Here is a 12,173-nt window from a genome sequence, read left to right as displayed (position 1 = left end):
TGGTATGGGCTACACTGCAGGAGTTAATAGTTTCCACAGAGCAGCACTTTTTGCGAGACTATGCTGACATCTGCTGGAAGAATAAAATAATACCTTACTGTGCCCACAGTTTCAAACAACTTGTTTGCCACAAAACTTTAGGACGCTTTAATCACAACAGTTTTCCCTGTGGCATTGTGCACCCAAAGGACATGAACACCCAACAACAAAGTGAAGACACATCAAGTTGTACTCAAAACGGATTTATTCAACTCACAATTAGACCCCATAGTTTTGGGGTCACACACAAAATTAAGCACCATTCTCAGTGCCTGTACAATGTAACATGCTTAAAGAAATGACACTTAAAATAAAAAATAATTATTAAACAAAACTGCATGTATTAAACCCCTACAGAACATAATTTGTTAGTCGATACAAACATGTACTGTTTGGATGTTTTGAATTTATGAAAATAATTACCTGAATATTCTCATTAATCGTGGTTAGAGCAGCACAGCTTCCCAAGTTATGACAGAAACTACAACTTTATTGTATTAGCTGGATTAGATATGTATAGAACATGAATTAATTAATGGCCCTTTAGAAAGTACAAAAAAAATAAAATAGTGATCCTGTGTGACATCGCCACACAAAACTAGAAAAAATATATAAAAAATTGGCACATTGTTTGAACAAAATCAAAATAAACCACATCAGGATGAGACAACTTTTCTGTTATTGTACAACTTATATACAGAAGCCGTGGTCTCCAGGAGATTTAGCACCAAAGCTTCACTTTGCAGGCGTGTCTGTGTGTGAATGTAAATAAATTATACCTCAACAATACCTCCTGCTGTGTGCTGCCAGTGCTGGGTTTGTGCTTCACAAAATATCAAGCATGAAGCGTAACACATAGAAAATAAGATGTTTACATCGGCTGTCACATTTTTCCTCTTTGGAGACCTCAATGTACGGTTTGTATTGTAAAAATGTTTTTACTTTTTAGTGAACTATTTTTTACTGCAGTGAGAAATTAATCCTCAAAATTGCTTTCATTAAAGTTACGTTTAGTCGTGTTTTACCTGAAGAACTCAGGTATATAAACCTTCCCTCAATGCTTCACCAATAGATGACAAAGCATGACAAACATTAAGAGCAGGTTATGTTCGACAGCACGTGTCAGGAATATTTTTAGCAAGTTCCCCATAAAATGCCTCAGGGCAGAGAGGTGTGATTAATCATTTATGAGCATACAGAGAAGAGTACCGATATGTTTCCATTGTCCTCCTGGACCGATGAGACGTTCCACGCTGCCCTCTGTGATGCTTGGTAGTCGCCACACACTCTTTTTGTCTGTCGAGCGTGTGTTTGTGTGATATGTGATGCTGTCCCCCCTCCTCGGGTCAGATAAAGAAGTCTATGCTTGGAAGTCGTTCCCAAAGTGTCTAATCTGTTCCTCGGTCATGGACAGATAGGTGGCCCGCATACTGGGGGAGTACTGTGGAGGTAAGAGGTAAACACACAGACACACACAGTGGACGTTACAAAGCTGATTCTGTGAAGCTAAAGGTTGAGGTTTCACAGTCTAATCATCAGCTAAAAAGAAAAAGAAAATGTCATGAAGGTTTAAAGGAGTAGTCTACTGAAAATCAATCTTTTGAGGATACATTTCTCACCATGTAGGATTGAAAGGCTCTGTATAGATCGACTATGGCAGTGTCGTAATTTCACCAATAAATCACTAAATATGCTACTTGAACATGTAGAACTGTTACTTAAGGACAGAGCTGGCAAGGTGTTTCCTTGTTTCCAGTCTGTATGCTAAGCTAAGCTAACTGTATCCAATAGCTCCGGTTTCATATTAAAGGCACAGTGTGTAGGATTTGGTGACATCTAGTGATGTGGTTGCAGTACAGATTTGAGAGCAGCATCAATCTTCTCATCTCAACTCTCAGCAAGAAAGCGACTTCCTTAAAATGTCTTACTATTTCTTTAAAATTCCTCTCATTTCAGATCCTGCTATTCCAGAAGTTGTTCTCAATATGCTCCTACTGGTTTTTATCACCTGACCTCCACACCCACCTGCACACATGCTCCCAATTCCCTCACCAGCTACCCAGTATATATACCTGCCCTTTATACCCGCTACTACACCATCTCTGCATACCAATAACCATACTACTATACTATTTAGTACATAAAAAAAAAGATTCAGTATGTCCTAATACATAGTATGTCAAATGCAGTATGCCAACAATAACAGGATACTACATCACATTTTGCAATATGCAAGCCATCACTCTTTTCTGGCTATTCGGACCCAAAACCCTTTGCACAGCAGATATATGAGTAAGAGGGTCAAAGTTCAAGGCGCAATGTTATGACGAAGAAGTATGTCCCAATTGTATGCACACTGCATGCAACAGTATTGACTTTGTAAGTGCAGCTGCAGTACGTACTAAAAGTAAAAAGAAAAAGTAAGCAATTTGGAACGCAACCAATGTTTATCCTTTTTTGTTCTTGTTTTTTTCCTGCCTGGCCTTTTCGACTTTAGCTTGTTTCCACTGAGTACCTGTTACTGGGTGAATTCAAGTCTGTGAATCCAAGCCGACTACAGTCGCTGTCTTCCACAAAGAAGCACGCCACAAACTTTAAAGAGCCACCTTCAACCTACAGGTGCCTACAAGTGTTTTGTGCTCAAAAAGATAGATTTTCTGCGGAGTATTCCTTTAACTCACACCTACAAAACTGACTCAGGTTCAAACAAATCAATCCATTACTCATTAAATGTACAATTAGTAACACGTCAATCACTTTGACATTAAAACTGTGACATTACTCTAAATCTGTTGGATAAAATAAATTCTATAGCCGTACACAACGCCTGGTGGCAGTACAAGCTATAGAATTGAATGACTGGAGCAGAGCTGCATGCACAGGGAGGCTAACTGTGAGGAGACCCAGAGACAGAACTACAGTACTATCCTGTGAACACCAGGGGCAGACAAACCCTCACTAACTCAAACAGACTTTCTGGAATGAGGACAACAGGTAGTGAGATAAGAAGCCATGCCAAACAGGAAAACCGCACAGGAACCAAACAAAGAGATGAGTGAGGTGGAGGAGAGGGGAAAAGACAGAAGATGCAACAGAGGGAGTTCACCCTGAGGAAGAGTTGAAAAGACTTACTCGGTTTCTATACTGCTGAGAGTATATCTCCAAAAGTTGATTAAAAAAAAAAAGAGGAAATATAGAAATGAAAGATACAGACAAACACATGACAAACAAACAAACAGAAAATATATAAAAGAAGCTGTTAGCTGCAGACTACTGCATGATGCTGTACAGTTGAAGTCATGAGGGAGAATTTAATTACACATCACTTGCTGGCATTAATTAGGACAGAAGTCAGAAGTCACACACACATTTTTTAGTTAATTCAAGTTGGAACTAATAAGAAAGATGACTGGCATTAACAAAATAATTCTTCTTCATCTATAAAATGTATTAAAACTGTGGTAACAAACATAAAAAGTAGAAAATATATTAATCTTTGTTATACATTTCTGTGGAAGACAAGAGGAGACACCCCAGTTGAATAGGATTAAAACAAATCAACAAATATATCTCACCATTAAACGTCCCCAGCTGATTACTTACAGTAAGACAATTATTTCTTGTATTGCAAGTTTAAATATGCAAATTAGGCATTGTATTATCAAATTTGTGCTAATTTGCATATATTTCCAGAACAGTAATGTGAACATTGGATTAAGCCAGGTTCAAAATTTTTGTTTCATTTTGTTCACTTATAAGAGCCCAAAGGTTTTATTAGGGCTGTCAAAGTTAACGCGGTAATAACCCAAATTCGTTTTATCTCCACTGATTTCTTCAATGCATTAACACAACTTGCGGTTTTTAGGTTGTAGCGGGCTCAGTTTTGAAGCTGGAGATACTGGTATTATATGAAACTAGAAAACCTAAGGAATCCATTGGTACCAACCATGTCATACTAGCTTGTCACGAAGGAGATTAAATAACGCTCCAAACTTGCGCTAAATTTTGGCGAGGAAAAACTGGCATGGCCATTTTCAAAGGGGTCCCTTGACCTCTGACATCAAGATAAGTGAATGTAAATGGGTTCTATGGGTACCCACGAGTCTCCCCTTTACAGACATGCCCTCTTTAATGATAATCACATGCAGTTAGGGGAAAGTCATAGTCAAGTCAGCACACTGACACACTGACAGCTGTTGTTGCCTGTTTGGCTGCAGTTTACCATGTTATGATTTGAGCATATATTTTATGCTAAATGCAGTACCTGTGAGGGTTTCTGGACAATATTTGTCATTATTTTGTGTTGTTAATTGATTACCAATAATAAATATATACATACATTTGCATAAAGCAGCATTTTTGCCCACTCCCATGTTGATAAGAGTATTAAATACTTGACAAATCTCCCTTTGAGGTACATTTTGAAAAAAAAAAAAAATGTGCGCTTAATCACGATTCAATATTTTAATCGATTGACAGCCCTAGTTTTCACAGAGGGAATTTTACTCTTTGCATCATTCAATAACTCAGAAAATACTCTCAACAGCCATAACAAAAAAAAATCAATTTTCTTTCCACTAGTCTGAAAGAAGACATGTTATGGAAGCAAAGTAGCTAAACATCTCAAAATTGACCGGTGAATGAAAAGAGACGTGTCTCCCCTTAAACCTCGCATAACAAAAAATATGCAATTTATCAAAAATAAAATATGTATTTGGTTTTTATTTCCTGACCTGATGATCACAACTTGCCTCGTTAAATCATCATTTAAAAAGGTTGAAAAACACACTGATCTAAAGTCAATTAGATATCTGCAGAATGCACTTCACTGCTGCATTACATCACACACTTTTGCGGCGTGTTATTAAAAGGCCGTGCCCAATGAAAAATTAATCCAGTATGTTTCTATTTTTATCTCCGTGATGTACAGTAAGAGGAGACAAGTGGCCCAGCGAGGGGCAAATTTATTCACTGAGGAAGAAAGCATTTAGTGTCAACAGTGAGCGATTTTATGGTTTAAGACCCGGGTCACCCCCTCCTGGGAATTTGGCCTGAGAGGCTAAACGATGTTCACTTCATGATTAAATATTAACCACATTACTTCTCCTCTCCTTGCTTTGGTAGTGTAAGTCAACCTCGGTTAGTTATAGAGGGCAGAAGAAGGCACGACAGAGTTTCTTGTTAAATACCTTTAAGAAATTCTTTAAGGTTATTAGATATGGCTTAAGAGGAAGTGAGCTGAGTCACCGATGAATGTTATTTCTACTAATACAATTTCCTGTGCTTTAAAGGCTAAATCTGTCTGTTAGCTCAGAGGGAAGTGACATCATAGGAAGGACTTGGCCTCTGGGACTCAACGCACCGAGGGGGGTGGAGATCCTCGTCCTATCAGAGGAACGTTCTCGTACCGCGGGTTTCCCCCGAACAGAGCCGTCTGGTTCCTGAGAAAGAGTAAAAGAAGGAAGCCGCTCAGACCAAATATGACATTTAGAAAAATTTGCTCCATCGTTATTTCCGTTCACTCACATGTACTCGGACACGGGGGCGTTGGAGACGGCTTGGGCGGGCGGGTGCAGGCTGTTCTGGCTGCCCATGCTGCTGCTGTAGCTGCAGAAGCTGTGCATGTTGGGGAGGTTGGGGTTCGGAGAGGCTATCCTCCTCACCCGCGGGTTGAACGGATCCTCCTCGTCGATGTCGTCGTAGGCTCGTTCCCTAGAGGAGGAGAGAAACATCAAGAGAGAGGGGCCAGATGGTTGGCTTAGTTAGTTAGTTAGTTAGTTTATTGGCAAACTGTGAGGTGTGCTGGAAGGAGAGACATGAGGCAAAGATATGGTGTGAGGTGAAAGGGACTGGTGCATGCCGGTGTTCTAAAAACAAGTTAATTATTGTAGTTTGGCCGCTGATTTGGCTGCTTATCAACATGGTCAGTAGTAGCAGCAGCAGCGGCTGTGACACACAGCGAACTAATGTACTTCAGCTACTTCCTCTCTGAGTCATAACTCAGTCAAATCTGAAGCTACACACATGATACACATATTTTTAGATTCAGTGTAACTCACTCTATATACTACTACTCACACAGGATATTATTATCTCAGATAATAACGAATAAACATCCATGAATCCGCTTAGAAATCATAGAGAAAAAAAGATGCTCTTTATAACTGCAGAACTTGCCTGAGAATCATTATCAAAGTAAACTAGTGATAGAAGTGCACGCTGTCAGAAGAAATTTGTATTTGTATTTGTAGTAATTGTACAACTGTAAAAAATATTCACACGCACGCACGCACGCACGCACACACACGCTCTGGTTGGCTCGTACTGTACAGTAGCTGAAGCTGCATAGAGATGGCTGCAGGATGAAATGAGGCCGCTCAGGCAGAGAGGCAGAGAACGAACTGACCTGCAGGCAATTTGTCTCCATGCCCTGGGAATGGCACACAGCATGACAGTGAAGGCACAGGCTGCCAGGGAGGAGAAGAGGCAGAGGTAAAGTACACCCTCCACCCCGTCGTAGCACACCCCCACCATCGCATCCAGGTAGTCCTAAACAGGTCAAACAAATACTATAACACAGAGACAAAAAGGACGATGCACAAACCGAAGCACAGCACTTAGAGCGCTGGAGCGTGTGTCGTATCCAGGAAGACATATACTTCATTTGTGCACATTCAGTGGGATGTTCAACATTATTCATGTAAACTGCACTGCAGTCATGAGCCACACTGTTCAGGTTTAACAGTGAAGGAAAGTCACATATACGAAAACACGGCTAGAAAAAGTTATTCTCATTAAATTTGAAATTATTTCTGCTCTGTTCCCCCAGTTCCATTTTCAGTTTGGTGCTGAAATCCTGCGTGGCCACTTAACTCTCCTGTTGACCTAGTTGTGCTGCTGTGATGCCAATTAGGATGCAGTGAACGAACCTTGTTGAGCCCCCTGCAGTCCAGCAGGGCGGTCAGCTGGTGCAGACTGGCCTCCGAGGAGTTGAGCAGATGCTGGATCCCCAGTAGGTCTCTCTGTGGAGAGGTCACCAGACAGACAGTATCACTGACAAACACCAGAAAAATCCTTCTAATGCTACTCCTAAAATAATATGACTTCACGTTTGTGTGTGTGTGTGTGTGTGTGATACCTCAGCTGTAGGAAACAGAGGCACAGCAAACTGCAGCAGACCCTGGATCTGGATCTGCATGGTGGTCAGGGACCTCTGGAAAATGGTCAGAGGCTGCGAACAAGAAGTTAGAGGGAGTAAAGAGCATGCAAATGAAGAGTGAACACTGATCTTAAAGCAGCAGTAGGCGAGATTGGAGCAAATATGATTAAAAAAACATATTTTTATAAAACGGTCTCTATATCCTGACAGTAGTGCAGTGGCAAAAACAAGCCGTTTTAGTTGACGTAAACTGACGGAGCCAGCTTGTCCCAAATTATTACATTACAGCCCGTTTAGCGGCTGCCGTCTGCAGCGTTCTCCCTCAATACTGGACCAATTTCAGAAATAGTTGCCCGATTAGTCACTTAGACACAAATACATGGGAAAATAGGTTGAAAAATGCCAAAGTTACCCTTTGAGGGATTGCATCATAATGAAAGAGTCAGCTTACAGCGTAGAAAGTAAAGCTTCTCAAGGCTTTTTAATGGAGCTGTTGTCAAATGACATGAAGTTCTTGCATTTTCTTAAAGAGTATGTCGACTTATTGTCCTTCCACAAAGTGAAAACACATGGATAGCTAACATAATGGTGCTTATTTTTCTGTAATTTAATTTATTTGTTTATTCAAAAACAATCTATATAAATTAATAGCAAAAATCACAACTGGGCCGCTGATAAGAAACCCCCAAAATCTAATAAAACAGCAAGACAAAACACAATATCAATCAATTGAGTTAAGAGTCAGTAATTTGAACTTAACTCAATTTTGACCACATATAATACTATGTTATTGCTATTGTATTACTACATTACAGTCTGTCTGTCATGTGTAGGTTTATGTTCCCACCAACAGGGGGCAAAATAAGACTCCACATCCAGTATCATATAGGTGGATAAACCTGCCTGAAAACCTTCTTTCCAATGCCTCTTTTTAAATTAAAACATAATGAATTAATCTTTCACATCTCCAAAGTAAAAATCTTCACAGTCACCCAGCCTAACAAGAGTATCTGGAAACCCCCCTGGCCTATGTGTTAAATTGGAACAGGATATGCTCAATTACCTCGACCATCTATAAATGTAATTGCTTTCCAACGATCTGACATTTTTTTTCTCTTGATCTGCAAGACTGTCCGCGGTCAAACCGCTCTCTGCAGCACAATCTAACAGCCTGATCAGACATGGCTGTTTTATTTGAGCTCGTTCTGAGCCAAATAAAGTAAAAATAGGACAGAGAAAGTGGAAAGAGGAGGACAGAGAGACGAGATGACGCTGATAAGAATAGAAAAAAAAAGAGCTGTGGAAAGAAGCAGAGTTGACGCAGGAGTATAAAGCCCCAGAGCGCTGAAATACAAGGGCACGGAGGGCAGAACTACAGGGCAGCGCTGCGGTTCAGGCTGAGAATGCGTGATAGAGAAAGAGACAGAGAAGGGAGAGCTGGTATGTTTGCCAATCAGTGTGGATCCCTGTATCTGGCAGTTTGCTTGTGAACTTTGCACCTGTTGGGGTATCTGTGTGGCAGGGAAAAGAGTGCTGACTTTGTTTACCAGGCGGGGTGACGGCTGTCTGCCCTCTGCTGCCGTGCTCTTGTTATCCGCAGGGCATGTCTACCAGAGCCAGATATAATAAGATCTGAGCTCCGCTGGGCCAGAGCGCGCACAAATTGACTTCACCACTGACTGATGTCAGCGGTGAAGCCAGTGATGTGACCCATAATATCAACTCTGCTTCTCTGAAGAGGAACCTCACAATAAACCAGAAGAGTTGCTGCAGTTTTATAGCCTTTTGTTGAGCAACTTTTTGACATGTTTTGTGCTTGTTTGCTTGACGCATGCCAAAGAATGAAGAAATACAGGAGAAAGAGACAGAGAGAAGAATGATGGGGACATCCTGGGAGATAGTGTCGGATGCTTTAGTGCTGAAGTGAGGTGAAGATAGGATGTAAATCAGACAGACGGGGCTGGACAGAGAGAAAGAGAACTCCCCATCCAGCACTGATTTAGTGAATTACAGGTCAAAAAATGTGGCAGTAGGCAGTATATTGTTGGCATCATTGGACAAAAATTCGATAATAACCTTTCAGCATATTGTAATTCAAATGTTCTGACAGAAAACTAGACTTCTATACCTCCTCATGGCTCTGTTTTCAGGCCTTAAAAATATCTAGCCTGTGACGGGAGACTTTGACCAATCACAGGTCATTTCAGAGAGAGAGCGTTCCTATTGGCTGTGCTCCGGCTGGTGGGCGGTGCTTGGTATTTCCTCAACTGATCTCAACATGGCTGCCGGGTCACAAACTTTTCATTTTACAGCTAAACCGTACACTACAAGATGATTCTGAAAAAATTTTGTGGTGTAAAATAGGCATTACAGTAACAGAATATTGATTCATATTTGATCAGCGCTGCCTAGTTTCACTGTTTGGTAGGACTTTGCGAGTGATTGACAGCCGGCTCTCATAGACGGCAAGGCTCCAGCTCGGCTCTGATTGGTTGTTTTCCTCCGGTCTGTGAAATCTTGCAGATGCCGTTAGGAGCACCGGAGGACACATGATTTTTTTCAGATTACCTGTCTCATGCACTACTGTCAGGATATAAATTAACTTTTTTTAATCATATTTGTTCCAATTCTTCGCACTGCAGCGTTAAAAGTTTGAAAACAATTAGGTTGCATAAAACCATCTCTTCAACAGCATCTAAATGACTACATTTCAATATGTAGCGAGGACCTGCTGCACATTTAAATACAGTCATTTAAATGCTGTTTTAACTGGTATTATGTAACGTAGACACTGGGCCGTAGCCAGGATTCTCCCTTAATTATTTGGATTTTTCATATTTTATTTATCAGTTAATGCCCTCTCTTATAGACGTCTACAAAATGTTTGATTTTTTTCAACTAAATGAAGCTGTTTTAACCGAGACATGTTGACATCTTATGAGCTGAAAATCACCAATCTTATGCTTAGCAGGTCACATAATATCACATTGATCCTGTTTCCTACCTGCTGGTAGGGGTTGGACAGAGTCTGGTTGCAGTAAAGGTAGTAATGAACAATATCTGTGAATAAACAGGGAGAAGAAGCCAATTTAACACATTTTAAACCATCATTTTAGTGTCATGGCCACAGCTTCATGCTCTCATAATTACAACATTGTTCCTATTATTCACTCTGAGACTCACCAGGACCGAGGAGGCCTTTTGTCTGGCTCATGAGGTACTTGTCAGGGGACACGCAGAAATCACTCGTGCCCTGAAATAAACACATTAGGCATGTGAGAGAACAGAAAACAGCTGAAAAGAATGAATGAAACGAGGAGGTTAAAAAGAGGAATTAATAAAGAACCATTAAGAGAAGGAATGAATTAGAGTGTCAACTACTCTACCTGATGTTAATAGCTCATTAACACTTCTTTTTGACATCATTCTTATCACTTTTTGACACAAAAAGGAAAATAAAAGAGGAAAAGGCTGCTCTAATAATCCACGTTAACACGTCTAGACAGGAATGCTTTTCAGTTCTGTCACTCGGAACCACTTTCACTCCACCGTGCAGCGTTAACAAGAAACCTGCCTAGGCAAAATAACAAAAAGTGAGGAGCGGTTGTCTCCTTCGAAGTGCGCTGTCTGAATGCTAAATGTCCCTCGGGCTCGGGTCAAACACACTGCGGTGCGTAGCTTAACCTTCTCTGGGGGGGGCTAATGAGTTCCTCATCCTCAGCAAAGACCAAGCCAGTTTGTTCGAAAGGAGCAGTTCAGGAGCAGGTTTGTTAGACTTCCTGAAGGGAAAGCAGTGATTCTCTGAGTTCTTACTACCCGCTGTCTGTAATTAAGAGTTCTGCAAAGGGGTGCATTCATTATGCATTCACTTATTGTGTACTAAAGGCACTAATTTAACTGCAGCCTACACACACACACATTAAAGATTCCCACGAAAGAAACACAAAAACATCCGACATGCACACCTGTGAACACAAAGAGCCTCAGAAAGATAAACAAACACACTGCTACACCACAATGGCACGCATGTTTCCTCTGGATGTTGGTGGTTGTCTGACATCATTAGAGCGCAGCAACAAAACTCGTTCTCATTTAAAGTGGGACACGGCAGCAAGTCTGGCTGCAGCCGCAAGTACAACTCTGAGTCAGGGCGGAGGAGGTCGGAGAAAGCATTGCGGTGGTTTTCAGACACGGCGGTTTGACGGCTAAGTGGCCACCCTGTTTATAGATCAGTGGAGAGATGCACACAGGTGTGAATGGACTGATGACCTGTCCAGTGTTTGCTACAGTCTGCAGCCTCTAAAAGAAAAGGCTGGTGTCAAGAGTTAAACCATTACTGAAAAAATGCGAAATATATTAAAGTCATAAGACATTTGATATTGAACTGAAGCAAAAATCTTCAGCCGACTGGACTGTTGCCAGGCCATTAAAGCTGAAGTAGGTGAGATTGGAGCAAAGATGATTAAAAAAAGTTATTTGTATAAAACTCGCTATATCCTGACAGTAGTAAATGAAACAGGTAACCTGAAAAAAATCATGTGCCTCTGTGTCCTCCGGTGCTCCTAATTGCATCTGCAAGATTTCACAGACCGGAGGAAAACAAGCAGTCAGAGCTGATCTGAGGTCTGCTGTATATGAGAACCAGCTGTCAATCACTCGCAACTCCGACCAAACGTCAAACTAGTCAGCGCTGATCAAATATGAATCAATATTATGTTACGTTAATGCCTATTTCTAAAGAAGTCGTAGTTTTGTTGCTTAAACCTAAACAAACTGTTTTGTTTGTGTTGAAAACGTAACGTTTCATTCAGTTTTATGTATTAGAATGTGTTGCTTTTAAGTTTCGCTTTCACTTTTACAACTCAGTAGGTGTAGCAGGCCCCTACTGACCCACATCTATGAGGCTTATAGCGAACAATAACGCCTATTTAATGGCCTGATAACAGTCAAATCGGTTGCACAATTAGTCCATTAA

General features: G+C 40.9%; 1 protein-coding gene across 2 annotated transcripts in view; it reads right to left on the bottom strand.

Annotated features, from left to right (window-relative positions):
* Positions 1–226: 226 nt before the first annotated feature.
* The window catches only part of ttyh2 (tweety family member 2), a 70,859-nt gene continuing 58,912 nt past the window's right edge, over positions 227–12,173 (bottom strand). The window contains exons 7-15 of one of the 2 annotated variants that reach the window (XM_074619722.1): positions 10,382–10,451; positions 10,203–10,258; positions 7,178–7,270; positions 6,969–7,061; positions 6,446–6,588; positions 5,566–5,751; positions 5,402–5,480; positions 3,172–3,198; positions 227–1,480 (exon numbers count right to left, since the gene is read on the bottom strand). In XM_074619722.1, coding sequence (XP_074475823.1) covers positions 1,400–1,480; positions 3,172–3,198; positions 5,402–5,480; positions 5,566–5,751; positions 6,446–6,588; positions 6,969–7,061; positions 7,178–7,270; positions 10,203–10,258; positions 10,382–10,451 — 828 coding nt within the window. In that variant the 3' untranslated portion in view covers positions 227–1,399. The remainder of the gene's footprint in view (positions 1,481–3,171; positions 3,199–5,401; positions 5,481–5,565; positions 5,752–6,445; positions 6,589–6,968; positions 7,062–7,177; positions 7,271–10,202; positions 10,259–10,381; positions 10,452–12,173) is intronic. The other variant, XM_074619723.1, reaches the window with a different exon arrangement.

Source organism: Sebastes fasciatus, chromosome 20, assembly GCF_043250625.1.
Source record: "Sebastes fasciatus isolate fSebFas1 chromosome 20, fSebFas1.pri, whole genome shotgun sequence".
Classification (NCBI taxonomy): Eukaryota; Metazoa; Chordata; class Actinopteri; order Perciformes; family Sebastidae; genus Sebastes; species Sebastes fasciatus.
The sequence above is the reverse complement of the archived record's forward strand: the minus strand, read 5'-3'. Positions and strand labels throughout refer to the sequence as shown.